This window comes from Rhagoletis pomonella, unplaced genomic scaffold (genome assembly GCF_013731165.1).
Source record: "Rhagoletis pomonella isolate Grant_MI unplaced genomic scaffold, Rhpom_1.0 Rhpom_scaffold_00003, whole genome shotgun sequence".
NCBI classification, from domain to species: Eukaryota; Metazoa; Arthropoda; class Insecta; order Diptera; family Tephritidae; genus Rhagoletis; species Rhagoletis pomonella.
The window spans coordinates 73,651,961-73,667,130 of NW_023458557.1; the positions used below are offsets into that span (position 1 = coordinate 73,651,961).

At 39.1% G+C, this 15,170-nt stretch overlaps 1 protein-coding gene across 1 annotated transcript; it reads left to right on the forward strand.

Annotated features, from left to right (window-relative positions):
* The first annotated feature begins 1,736 nt into the window (after positions 1 to 1,736).
* On the forward strand, positions 1,737 to 14,924 carry LOC118736363. The gene is made up of 6 exons (XM_036466458.1): positions 1,737 to 1,764; positions 3,492 to 3,560; positions 3,695 to 3,844; positions 10,177 to 10,403; positions 13,159 to 13,831; positions 13,921 to 14,924. Exons 1-6 carry the CDS (start codon positions 1,737 to 1,739, stop codon positions 14,520 to 14,522), a joined length of 1,749 nt encoding a protein of 582 aa, XP_036322351.1. The 3' UTR covers positions 14,523 to 14,924.
* The last annotated feature ends 246 nt before the right edge of the window (positions 14,925 to 15,170 follow it).

The following is a 15,170-nucleotide window of genomic DNA, read 5'->3' on the forward strand; positions in this document are numbered from 1 at the left end:
TTATAGTCCAAATACGGCTAATATTTTAAAACGAATCCAGATAGATATAGACAAATGTATACATAAATGATCAAAATGACAAAAAGAAATCGATGAAGCGGTGACTGTCTGTCCGTGCGGCCGTCTGTGAACACGATAATTCGAGTAAAAATTTAGATATCTTAACGAAACTTGGTACGTGTACTTCTTTTCGGCGTAGGACGGATGGTGTTAAAAATGGGCAAAATCGAAACTGCGATATTTTAGTAACTACTGAAGATTATTCACTCAAAATTGATGTTTACAATAATTTTTAGACGAAAAATAAGGATATTATAAATTTTTGGAAAATGGGCGTAGCCATTGAAGATTGAACTTAAAACTGAAATGAAAAAAATCTTCAATAGGCAAAGTTCAATTCATTTACGCCCATCGCTACCTAATAGCAATTTTGGGTATCACATCTGAGCCAGAACAATAAATTACACTGGCTTTGTTCATTAACTGCTCTTTGCGAACAAAATATTTCACACAGAAAATTATGAAGTACGGTACATGCAAATTATTTTAATAGCCACGTAGTATTTCATAACAAATGCAAATATTTAAAGGCGAACAAACAAATTTTCTAACCACCAATCATGCATTTTAACATTAGCCAAGCAGTACAAAAACACACACAAAAAACGCGTGGCAACCAGAATTAATCACTCCGGTCAACTGCCTGATCGAACGCTTGAGGGAAAGCTTAATTATTTCTGCTTAAAATACAGCAGCAGACATTGTGGCAGTTATTTTGTTAGCACGCTGGTTATTATCATTAATTCTGTTGGCTGGCTGTTGTTTTTCGCATGTTGCGTCTTTTTTATTGCCAATAATACTTATGTACTTATGCTTTGACAAATGATTTGGGCATTTATTAAATTTAGTAAGGACGTTGGCGGCTTCAGCATACCGCGCTGGCAAGGCGAATACCACAGCGGAATAATTTTAAGGCATTTTTTTTAACTCCGGTTATAGCGTCGAAAAATAATAAATTTAAGAACTCCGCCAAAAATGTGTTCAAACGGTGGTATTCATGCGCTACCGTCAAACGCTTAGGCTATTTAGCTCCAACTTTTTTTGCCGCGATTTTTTCCTACAGAGTTTTTTAACCCTCGAACTCCAATCATATTGGGGGCTTGGCTCTTTCTATTAAAGAAGTAGCGAATAAGTAAGTTATCAACAGCATTTAAAGGGTTAAATCTCAAGCGAGTAATATTACTAAATGTACCGAAGAGGAAATACCATACAATTGTTTTAGGAAGTGCAATTCATACGAGACATAGGTAGGGTTATCTTGGCTGTCCCCATCCAGCAGAGAAGAAGCAGGTATTTGAGACTCCTTACGTCCGTTCTCAAAGCTTAGAGGTAAACCCAATTTGTAGCGCTAATGAAGCGCACGAAATCGTAGATATTTACTAGCTGAATACATTTCAGCCAAACATTCAACGGACAGTGGCACAGGTAATGCTCTACGCTTTCGATTTCCTCTTCATCACGGCAGCTACGAATTAATCCGACTAGCGTGGGTTACGATCAGGCAATGCCCGGTGAAAACTCCTCTTACATGACGGAGCGGTGGTCGCTCCAAGCGGACTAGAGGTATAGATCTAAACTTATCCATCCTAGGCCAAATATGCCTCGCTGTCCTGCACATGGGTGCCGTAGACCTTCTCCTGGCCAGCTCATTTAGGGTACATCTACATTTCATGACAATGCTTGATGACGATTTGTCACAATTAAGTAAGCGAGCAATTTATAAATCGTTAAATCATATATACATATTGTCCTCGAAGCAATTTATACGTAGTAATTTTAACCTCGTCACGTTGCTGCCAAAAGTCCGATACCTAATATTGGGAAAGGCGGGGCAGAAACACAAAAAGCGTTGTTGTCATATTTACCTATCACAGTCAGGTGTTTATGACTAGTCAATAGCCCCACAAGTAGCCTACAGGACCTTCTAAGATTGAGGGAAACATGAGTTTTGCCCACCTGCAGCTGCCTAGACGCCGCATAACCTGGTACACCCAAGTGACCGAGGGCTAGAGTGTTAGTGCCTTCAAGTGTAAATCTCTGCTGCCAACGATTTCCGCTTCACTTCGCACTGTGTCATACCACCAACTATTTTTTTTTTAAGCTTACAGGTGCCCTTAAGGGCCTCCCCGCTGACAAAAATTCCAAATGTATGCCCCATCTCCGATCTAAATAAAAGACTAACATTGGAACAGGGAAAAAATTTTATGTGTGCCGCAATATAAATATGTATTTATGTATGTAGTGCATATTCTAATACATATTATGATGTTAAGTATTAGCTCAGAAATTTTGCTAATGATTCTCAGTAATTATCTACATATAGATCATACAAAACTTCATAAGCACGAGTGAGGAAGGCGCGTAAGTTTCAAAAAATATTTACCATAATTGCGGCTAAATTACGAAAACTTTCCAAAGAGCTTACGAAGCGCAAGCATATATGTAAGTATCAACATACATATCGTCGTTTAAAGTACAAAACCGCGTATCGTCATTCTGCAAAACCGCTTAACTGACATTGGCTGCCAAAAATTGGATTTGCTCACACAAGCTCTTGGCTCAATCCTTATCCATTCGTCCTGAAATATGCTAGCCAGAAATGCGATTGCTTTATGGAAAAGATAAACATTTTGAAATATGGGAGTGTTTTTACTCTCCAGAAAATAATTAATGCAATCTCACATACGCGGTTTTGCATTTTGTTGATAGGCGGTTTTGTACTTTAAACGACGATATGTACATTAACTGAATCCACAGTTATGCACTCATACAGATACGTACATACATATGTATGTACATTTACTAAAAAGCGCCTCAAAGGCAGGCGTTAACTCAACTTTTTTCCGTAGAGGTCATTTGATTTCGAACTAAAGTAATTTGCGTGATAATGACTTTAAGCCTGAACTTTTATGTATTTATGTACATTTTTTTTTACATACAAAGCTGCATATATTGTACAGAAACATATTTTTTTATTATGCATACACAGTATGCATCACCACACCATGCGTGATGCGTAGATTTGACTGGATACTTGTGCTATTGCATGCGTGTGCTCTGATTGGCTACAAACTTCTGTATGATGGGGCCAAGTTTAGCTTTTAGTTTTAGTTAGATACGCCGAGGTGGTCAAAGTTCTCTGAAAAGCCGCACAAGTCATTAGGCCATGGAAAAGCGGCGTATATAAGTTGCATGCATATGCGTGTGTGTGTGTGTATTTCTCATTTAAAGATCTTTTCCTTACTTTTATGCAAATTAGTGCTATATAAACTTTACTTATGACGTTTTAAATCCCAGAGCGATATATGAGAAAGCCTCATAAAAGTTTTGATTGCTAAGTAATTAGTTGGATTAAGACATCAATCAGTAAGATGAGATAAAAAAGACTTTCATATTTGATTTTAAACAATTTAAATTAAATTCATACGCAGGGCTCGCCAGACGCCTCATTTCATTCAATTCGAAGATCGCCACCACTCACATGCTCGGCTCGCCACGGGGTATGCCGTACTGTGGGTTGCTGTGACCACTATTGCATAGGACTGTCGATATGTATATGAACACAAATACGGAAAAAAGCGCGGACACTATGACCAACCCGAAAACGAACACGAATTTGACCACGAAAACGAAGATGAGTACGGAGACGAGGCCAAACCCGAAAACAAGGAAGTAAACAAAGAAGGTGACGACGACGAAAACGAATGCGGAGACCAATACAAAAAGGAATACGAATACGAAGACGAAGACGAACCAGTAGAAGAGGACGAACACGAACGCGAAGGTGAACATGAAGACGAATACAATGAAAAATACGAATATTAACACGAAGACAAGTACGAGCGCGAGATGGACCCGAAGACGAATGAGGAAACGTAGACTTAAACGTACACAAATGTGAATGCTTACGAATGCGAAGACAAATTCATCTGCATTACCACTATTACCAAATACCAAATAATACCAAAACTATGAAAAGTTTCGCAGAATAATAATAAACACGAATAATAACGAAAAATCCTTAGAGCATAAGTCCAGAAAAAATATCCAACTTTATGCTATTGTACCGAAAAATAAAACGAAAATTCCCAAAAAATCACAAAGTATTTCATATTTCGTATATTTATCTACGAGCACGTAAAAAATTCGCGTGCAGCATCTATGCCGACTTTGCAGACTGGGTATAAGTACCGGTGAGTAGTCGTGCCCAAGCCGATGCAAATAGTAGTCGTAGACAGTGTGACCCATCAAAAACTATGTTTATGAAATTAGAGTTCATTTCATTATGCCTACGATTACTATGCATATGGGGTGGTAAGGGTGACAGGGCTACAGTTCCACCTATTTTGCCACCTCATTAATTTTACCATACATTCTAAATGCAAACGCTTTCCATCATCCAAAATCGTGCACAAATTGCGCTTAATGATAAATCCCATAGCTACTCACACTTCAACTAAATAATTTTCCATCAAAATGTTGGAGTGCTTTGCAGACCGAAAAATAGTAAGAAAAAAATAATTGCAGTTTTCCGCCAATGCAACTATCAGTCATTCAATAAAATCGCTGATTGACAGCCTGACTGTCATGTGGGTTGCTGCAGTGGTTAAAGGTTTTTGTTGTCATTGATTATTGGTGGTTCTACTTAGTTAATGCGGCCACAAGGGAAATCAGCAATTAGTCAAGTACACAAATGAGGCGATGTCATAGTTTGTGAATAATGATACATACATACATAGATATATACGTACTTATGCTGGTGGGAAATAGGAGAACCGGAAACTCACGATAGTTTGAGACTCATAACGCCCTGTCACTGTGAATATGATTTTTTTTTATAAAAAAATTTTAGTACATAAATAGATTTTGTGGAAAATGATTGCATATTATTTCCAGCTACATACGATTGAGCACAAAAAGCGAGCTGTGAATTCAATCAACTTTATTTGAAAGTTAACGTTGGAAACTGGTTAGTACAAACTGTTTGAGCGTTTTATAACACCTAGTGGCTGGAATTATGCTACATACTCTATCACTTTTCGTATAAATATCACTTTTCAGAACTTATAAAATTACATAATATATTTTTGGCGACCCAAAATAGTCCTAACTTCCTTGACGCATACCACATAAACTGTTTCGGGCTGCTTCGAGATCACTTAGCTTGCTCTCTACACTATCCGTTGGTCATGGAGGCCTTTCGGTATATTAATAAAAAAAATATGTAGTAAGGCTATATTTAGGCACAATTTTGCCTAAGAGACCTTGAGACCAAGGGATTACAAGAAGAGAAACAAAATATTGGTTTGGGAAATCATTACTGTACTGCAAACTTTAATTTCACACAGAAAAGGAAGCTTATCTTTTCTTAATATATGTACATATACTGTTTTAGTTTAGCAAAGGCAGTAAATCTGCAAATAAAATGCTCCGTACTATCCTCACCTTCCAAAGAGTACGTATACAGTGGATCGTTGAGGGTATCTATGATGACCATGTCGCTGATTAAGTTCAATGAAAGCTCGTAGCTTCCTTTCAATTTGTCTGAGAAAGAATTCCGCTACCACCCTGTTAGGTCTTTTTAGAAAACACTCGATTGTTTTGCAGGTGTCAATATTGCTTTAACAGCTGTCAATTTCCAATATACGTCGACCTAGAATTGGCTCTGGTCCCATTGGATACTCCAAAGACCCGTAGGTCAGACAGTTCATTGCCCTGAACATACACAGTATCTCAGTAATTACAAGAGTTCAAGTCTGCTCCATTTTGTAACGGAGTTAAGTTTCAACTTACTTCCCTCGAAATGGTATTCAGCTCCTGTTCCATTTTCAGTATTAAAGCCGTCGGTATGAAAAGTTTTTACTTATCGCTCCATTGCTCCCCAGGGGGAAATCTAAAGGGCTGCATTTATCACTTTTTAATTTTGAATAACTCTCTGTGCCCAGAAATCTGATCGTCGCGCCTCAATTCAAACACCTTCAGTGCTCATATCGTCCTCATTGCCTCCTCTCCGATCGCTAAATCCAGAGGTGGTAAATCCAACAATACCTTAATAGATACTCCTGTGCATTGTAGTCATAGCGCTTGTATTGTATTTGTGTTCCTATAGACACACTCCTTTGCTGCCCATTAAAGAAAGAGTTAATTGTTTTGAAGGTGACTCTACCCGTGCCTCCGTCAAATTTTCCGAAAATATTTAGCGCTCGTATGTCTTCAACTCAACGAGAGTTTTCCAAGTCAGTCTTGCATTTCCGTTAATAAGCAGTCCACGACCAAACACCTCAATAGTGGTAAGAGGTACCTCTGCCATAGTACAAAGAGCATATTCCTACCTCACAGTCAGTAATCTTCTAGATAACATGGAGTGTATTCCTCTTAGATGGTTTCCTCCACTCCATTTCTCCTGGCCACCGTCAATGCGGCATTTAATTTAATGTACTTTTCAAGCCTGCCCTTCAGGCTCCACATCATTAAAGATATGCCAGATGCCAGATCAATGTCTTCTTAGCTGTACCAGCCCAATAACTCTATCCCAACTGAATAATCTGGGGGAACCTCTACCTCAGCTACCTACAATAACGGGGCTTCCACTGTTATAATAATAATAATAGATTGGCCCTTACACATATATTAGTGTTTGGCCGAGCTTATCCTCCGAACGAAAAAATCATACATATGTATGTACCAGGGTAGCCAACTCATCTATATATAAATACGTCACAAGAAAATTTTGCAATCCCTTTTTTGAAGGCACCGTTCGCTCGATTTCAATGAAACATACACCGGTTTAGAGGATATAACTTCCAGAAATGTTAATCCCGATATATTGGGGGCGTGGTATCTGACATATAGACTAAAATGTGAAAACCACTATATCTCTAAAATCAATTACGCTGGGGAACTTAAGCTTAGCACATATACATAGATTGTAAATATCCTACTTACTGTGAAAAATGGTAGGTACGGGAAAAGTGGACGTGGCACTTCCCATATAAACTGAAATTCTCGTATCGGTTATCTCTGGAACCACTTATGCTAATATCCTGAAATTTTACACAGCAAATCGGGGAATTTCACACGAGGTGGCTTCGCTGATATGTACATATGTATGTACACTACCGGCAAAAAGTATTGGCACAGAAACATTTTCACAATATATTTATGCATAAATTTTTTTCTAATATTTTTCTGCCAATTTTTTATAAAAATATGGCTCATTATACAACAAAAACATAAAAATGTAATTCATAAAATGTGTGTAAAACTCCCGAAAAGTCAGCAAATTTTGTATGCATACTTTCAACTTTTTAATCAGATTTTCTAGAATTTTTTGGAGTACCCAGTTTTGCAGCCCATTAAATTCTATTAGAAAAACCTGCCAGCTCGGAGTACTAATCGTACTAATTTTTGAGAATTTATTTGTTGAAGGTGCTTTCCATTTTTCCCATATAAAGTATTTTCGAAATTTTTTTTTGTATGGAAGAGACTAGGCAAAAAAATTGCCATAAATCAACAGTTATTCCTTGCTTAAGTAGCTTGTTTGTACTTTATTATAATACAATTGATTGTGCTACAAATCGGCATACAAACTCGTGTTTAAAATGTTGAAAATTTGCATGAAAATTTGCTGAATTTTCGGGAGTTTTGCAAAAGTTTTAGGAATTATATTTTTATGTTTCTTGTTGTAGAATGAACCATATTTTCATGAAAAGTTGACGGAAAAATATTAGAAAAAAAATTGTTGCGTATATTGTGAAAAATGTACTGTCAATACTTTTTGCCAGCAGTGTATGTATAAAATGACGTACAATAAAAGGAAAAGAAATTTTCTTCTATCAAAAAAAAATCAAAAATCTTAAAGCGAATTTTGGAATATTTAATTGAAAAAATCCTCGCAAAATATTTATTAACAGGTTAAATCTCATACAAAATAGATTTCATTCATTAAACACATGGGTAAAGGTCGTGCCCTTGTCGAATCATAGACTATAACAAAATTTAAAAGAAACCTCTAAGGCCCGATTTTTTAATTTTTATTTGGTTCCTTCTTCGCCTTCTTAAGTTCTGTAACCGCCTAAGCGATTTTGGCCGAGTTCAACAAAGCACGCCTGTCGCTCCTCTTCTGTGCCAACTGACGCCAATTGGAAATGCCAAGTGAAGCCAAATCCTTCTCCACTTGGTCTTTCCATCGCAGTGAGGGCCTCCCTCTTCCTCTAGTACCACCAGCGAGTTCCGAGTTCAAAACACTGCACTGCACTGTTCCTATTAATAAATGATAAATAATAAAAACTAGTTGAAAGCGATTTCAGGGTTCACCCAAAAAGAAAAAGAAATTCAGACGAAAAATTTTAAATGTTATAGGGCTGTTTTCAGCTCTCAAGAAAAACGTAAAATTCATACATATAGAATGAAGCGCAAGAATTTTCTTCTATCACAATTTCGTAAATCAGTTTGCAGCTCTCAAGAAAAAAATGCTCGTTTATTTATTTTCAAGAAAATTTACAGCAAAAGCAAAGCGCCTTTTTAGGCAACAGAAATAATGAAAAATATTTCTTGTGATTTTTCTTGAGAGCTGGATTCTAAGCTTATAAGGAAACAACTTTATGGTCTTGTGCGCACAGAGGGCCCATAACGGAAGTGAGACCAAAGCCAGTCTGAGAGCTGAAAAGCGCTGAAAGAACAAAAATAGAGCATGAAAATAGGTGAGCTCAACAGCAACAATATAATTGATTAGCTTACTTTTCAGGGTATGCTGCGTTTGTTCAGCAGCGCCTACCAGCTTGCTGAGCAGTTAAGTACGTTTTCTTTTCTCGAAAACAAATTTCATTTTCTTGTATGGCAACATTATCAGAGTTCAACATTTTAAGGAAATAGCGGGCAATATGCACACGAAAACGAGACAGCCTTGGCGCAGGGCAAAATAAATGTATAATTATTTCGAGAAAGGAAAACGCTATAAGATAATAGCTATCTGTGTGCGCGAGGTCTAAGTACTCGTACTTTTAAGCAGTTTCTTCATTTGTATAGAAAATGTTTGCGTATTTTACGGTAGTACTCCACACACAATGTCTCTTGCACCAGATGAAGTACACATTTATGTACATATGTATAAACATACATATCTCTAGTCTCCCACGAATGTCTACATTACGAGTAATAACTGCATTTCTAACAAATTTTATGCCATAATTTTGATTCGCCTAATAAACGGTTAGCTCCGCGCTAACCAAGCATGAATACAACAGCGTGACCAACGACCGTTTGCTCTATGATAATTTCTAACGCTTAGGTCTGCTAATTTTCCCAAACTACGAGTACAACTGTCTTTCCAGGAAATAGATATATCTATGTATGTATTAGAAAAAAAAATATGTCTTAAGCATTCGTGCGATTTTCCCCCAACTCCAACAAAGACCAACAATCAACTAAGTCTCTAAATCATTGCATTGTTTTCTTCTGCACTTTTCCCAAGATATTACCCAATCATTAACAGCCGCAACAACATTGCAAACTGCGTAACTTCATCAGCAATTCCAATTAGGAGGCCGCGCCGCTCTAAGCAATAAACGCCAGGTACGAGGCAATGCTTTTGCCAGTCATGCTGCTGTACATGTAGTACATAGATATGTATGCAAGTACGTGTAAACATAGTGTGCAGTTAGTTGGGAAAACTTAGGCTTGCGCATGCGCAAAGCAATAAATCAAAATTGCAAAAATGCATTCGGCAGCAAAAAAAAAAAAAAAAATGGCAAGCAACAAACAGTTGTTGAAAGAACAGCAAAATAAGTGAGTGCCTAGCGAACGTTGTGCGCTGTGTGCTCGAGGAGAAGGCAATAAAAGCTTGTAAAAAGCGAACGCCAAAGTGCGAAATACGAAATGCGAACTTGCGAAATGAATGAGTGGTGGCGTGTTGCGGATACTTTAATGAAGATGAACGCGTTTGTAATGGCCGACGCAGCTATTAAATGTCTGTAAATACATATGACCGAATGGATGAATGGAAGAGCAGTCATAACTTAACTCCCACAATGATTATTGTTCGCAGTGGGTTGGGTCGTTGTAACTTACAACATGAACGCGTTGCAAGTTTATAAATTAGCTGGTTGGTTGCATGAGGGCATTTTTGTTTCCCTTCAATACTGAACATATTTTATGCGTTGAGTTTTAATGAACATTTTTTTTTTGCTTTTTCTCTTCATTTACAGGTGAAGCTGGTCGATGTGGAAAAGGTGGAATGGTTGAATAGGCGTTCATACAGCGCCATCGGTTTGCTATTGGGTCGTGAGGGACGCATTTTATTGCGCTGCGATAACGGCTTGGAAGACTGGTTCGAGTTGTTGGAGGTGAGTGTCACAGAGTTTTAGGTTGTGTACTTTTGTGTTCAAATTTTATTTTAGTTTATGTGATAAATTTATTGGCTTCAACTTTTCGTGAGAACAGGCAGATCATCACCTTCGGCCAGTTTGATATGCAAGTCTGGAATTTTATTTTCACAGTTTTTTGTAAGAGCGATTTTCTTTACCAAAGCGTTAGAATATTGCGCATGTTACGAAAATCGCATTCCAATTGGATCTCAAAGCAATGCTTATTAAAAGTTGAACTCGAGTTATTGGGGACGGACCTAGCTATCTAGATACTGTAGCTTCGCCATATGTCGACTCCATAATTTTTTGATTGTGACACGATATTGAAAGTCGCTGAGAAGATTGTAAGAAGAGCCACATTTTTTTGTGTTTGGCTTTAAACAATAAACTGATGTCTGGGTTCTTCTGAGGAATTCTTCCAGGACTCTTTTAGGAATGAGCAAAGAAGACGCCGAAAAAATCAAAGCAGTCCGAAAGGATTGACTTATCCTTCAATCGTTTCTGCCGAAACTGCGAGGACCCCGGCTTAAAAGCGGCAGTCGAATGAGACTAAAGACACTCGGCACACATATTCTATATAAAAAGGTGTTTTCGAAAACAGCGCTTTCCTTGTCGAGTTGTCAGCTTTCTTGTTGCTATTGGCAACAGTGGGCCGCGGGAACCAAGAAGATTAGGTTATTGTGGCAGACCCCACGAGGCGACTAACATTTAACAAATTTTCTGAACGGTAACTACAGGTGCTCTGTGTTAAACTAAGAGAAGCGTTGGGTGCTCAAAACAAAGTTCGGCTGGCAGCTGATGTCTACTCCGGAGAGCTTTGCGAGAGGTGATGAAATGCGCACCGAGGTTCTTAAACCTTAATCTACCCAATAACAGGCAGCTGTGAATGAAGTGCTGAGATGATTTCACCTCGTGTTCCAAACAGCTGCGGCAGTAAGAATCCGTGACGATAAAAAGTCGCAACGCGTGGTTTCCTAAAGGACAATGTCCAGTCAGTACACCTGTAAGAATCGAGAGTTGACGCTTAGCAAGCTGCAGGAGCTCCCTTGACCGCCTGCGGCCAACAACCGGCGGGAAGGAACGTGGAACTTTGCTTTCCGGGGGTTTCCGCTCAGCGCTCGCTGATCCAACTATGAGCCCATCTGCCCAGAAGCAGGCCGCAGGTTTCGAACGGAACTCATATGCCCTCCCTGTCCGAGGTGATGTCCTCCTGCGTTCTTTGCCTAGCTAGCTCATCAGTTCATCAGACTTGCAATTTTCCGTGATTTCACTGTATCCTTTGATACAAATAAGCTTGATTTGGAAATATTCCGAGGGGGTTGAGAGAGAGCTAAGGCATTCCCCGCCTAGTTTCGATTGTACCATTAGCAAAGGGTCCGTTTGGTGCCATCCACGTAACAATCCAATCCATTTCTTACAGAAGGAAGTCGAAGCTTTTGAGAATTATCGAGTGCCCATGCGCTGGGTTGAAAGAAAACCCGGAGCTTGTGAGCAATGTTAACAGGTGTGACACTGAGCATATCATTTGGCGCTAAGGTAGGAGTTGTCCGGAGCACTCCGCTGTCCCAAGACGGGCCACCCTTTGCACGAAATGTAAGTAATTATGTACTTCCGCATCGACGTACACTTCAGTCTATTCTACATTATAGATGCCAAGCGGCATCAAGTCTCAAATCTTTTAATTGCACAGTTGAATGAGCTACACAATTACCTTTTATTCGATATGAATTTGTCGGCTGAATTATAATTACAGTTGCGCTCGTCAATTTCCAGCCATCGCTCTGCATGAATCCAGCTGAACGTAACTTCGGGCATACGGTGAAATGTGACAGACGCGGTGGTCTCTGACTTAATATTGAAGCTTACGAGAAATTTCGATTACTTTCCTGAAAGTATTAAAAATCATTGTAAACTGGAAGACAAATTCCTTTGATCAGTTGATCTGGAAATTTAACCAATCTTGTTTTTTTTTCGCATTAGCCAAGCTGAGTCTCTGCATAGCGCCTAGAACTTCTGAGAATGAACTTCTAACACTGAATTAATTTGGGGTTTGTTTCGGCAAGATTAGTCTAATAAATTTCCCAACATTCATGATGAATGGGGACAGAAAAAACCTGTCGCTGTTGATGAGGTGTTCTTGATCTGGTTTCACCGGATCATGATTCTGTGGGAGATTTTGATCTATCTGAGTTCTGTAGATGAGTTCTTTAAAAACGAATCAAACTTCGATGCTGGTATATCCCTTATTCCCTTCTTTTGGTTAGAAGTACGAACGTGAAACTTTACCTAATTCGAGATGTCTCTTAATTAACTTGAAGTCTTTAAACAGCAGAAGAACTATTCTCTCATTGACATTTATTTTTTGACATTATACTTGGAGCGATTGACTCGCCATATTTACTCGAGCTTATTCATCTTAATATCCCCTATAGAAACCTGCGGAACCATGGCACGTTTGTATTAGATCCAGTTAGAACAATTTACGCATCTAATTCTCCTATAGCTAGGGCCCTGAAGGAGTATAATATGTTCCCAAATACTATAGCCATTGATTTCTCTTTGCCGAAAGATAAGTTTAAGTTGGTATTGAATGGATTCATTTAACTAGTTATTAGTATATTGTTCTTTGTTAATTTGTAAATAGTCTCTAAGAAAATTGTTATATAATTTCTAAATAAATAAATAAATAAATAAATGTCTATAAATTTTTTCACTCCCTCTCTTCGCCTCACAGGAATGCACTCTCTTCTCGAAGCAACGCCGCCATGCTCTCAAGATCGCACAAGGTCCACGTTCGCGCGCCTCCCTCGCCGCACCAGTCTCACACGCGGCGCTCGAATCACAACACTTCGGTTTGGGCAGCAGCTATTCTAGCGCTCTGGAAGATTGGCTCATGACAAATGGTAGCGGCATGGGTGGACGCAACAAAATTGCTACTGGCTGTGGTTTTGGCGGCAATGGCACCAATCCATTCCTCTTCTCCGACTCTGTGCCGGACTTGAGCGCACTTAACAACGATCATCATCAACGCATCTCTGGCTATTCAACCAATCATTCCACACCACAAAAGATACCCTATTCGCGTCAAAGTGAGAATGCTAATCAAAGCCGTTATTCGAATGGTTACGCCTCGCAGAATAGCTCATTCAACAATTGTCCAGCTGTTGGCGGAGCCTACGATTCACCACGACGCATTTTCATTAACAAAGATTTCACATCAAATCAAGTGGTCGACGAGGAGGCCGATGATGATGAGAAAGTTGAGCTGCGACGTCCACAGGCCTACAACGGCAGCGGTGCCGCCCATAAGGTCAACAATGACAACAACGATTTGGAGAATGGCAATGTGGTGGATGGTGAATGGTTGTATCGCAAGCCAAGAGCACCAACCGACATGCGGCATTCGGGTAAGTGACGAGCGAATAATTTTAAAGAATGTACTTAAATTTCACCCCTCTCTTTCCCGCTCTCTCTAACTCTTTTTCCCTCCCTGTAGTACAACCAATGCTGCCCACCAATAACAATTACAACAACGCAAAGAGCTCATCAAAGATTCCTGTAACCGACTTAGATCACTCAGCCCATGATAGCGGCCTCGATACACCACCGTCCACAAATCAACGTCCATCCAGTTATCGTGAGATTATCACACGCACGCCTGTACGCGAAGCCATCAACGAATCCGTGGTCCGTTCATCACATGGCAATTTACTCAATGGCAGTTTTCGTGCCAAGCAAATAACTCATCTTACGAATAATATGAATCAGGTGAATGCGCTGCATAGCTCTCATCTGAGCGTGCAGGAACGCATTCTACAAATGCGCAACGAAGAGAATCGCTGGGGTTCGCTGAAGTCCGAAGCTAATCGCTACAGTCACAATGCTCTCTACGATCAGAATAAGAATCCCTACCCGGAGAGCGTCAATCAATCGCCACAACGCACTCCTTTCAAGAAGCACTCGCTCATCGGTTACGGTCGTTCAATTAGTCACGACACTAACGGCACAATGAACGGTAATTCACAGATGAAGGGTTCGTCCATATTGCGTGAGCGTTTTCAGCATCCCGCTTTGGCGGCAATCAAAGCTTTTTACTGATAAATAATTAATAACGATTATTTTCTATCACAATAGCATTATTATTACTAAATACTTATACACATGCATGCATGTTAGTATGTATGCGTTCGGTAAAAAAAATACATATATGTATTAGCTAAATACTCGTAGTGAAAGCTTAAAAAATTAAAGTAATTGGAAAAAATGAATTCAAATCGCACAGGGTGTTTATAATTTGCGTTTAATAGTAGAATTGCTGATTTAATATACGAGAAGTATTTTTCTGTGATAGTTGTCAGCGATATTAGAACGAAGACGATTTGTTTTTTTTTTTTTTTCTTTTAAATAGTATGCCAAAAATTAAAATAAACGCATCATATTACGATTAAACTTGATATTAAATGAATAAAAAGCTATCGAAAAATATTAGATATACGAAACGAAGAAGAAATTGTGTTCTTATTTCCTTACGGAATATGCCCATACGGTAAGTAAATTTATTTTCTCCATTCCAGCCCTGGAGAATGGGGAATCCATGTTGGGTGCCTTCTTGGACATAACGGGTGCATTCAACAATGTCCCAACGCAAGTCATCTTGGACGGAATGACGACGATAGGGGTTCATCCCGTAATTTCGAACTGGATAAGCAGTATGTCGAGCTGCAGAAATGCCTCGGCGCAGTGGGG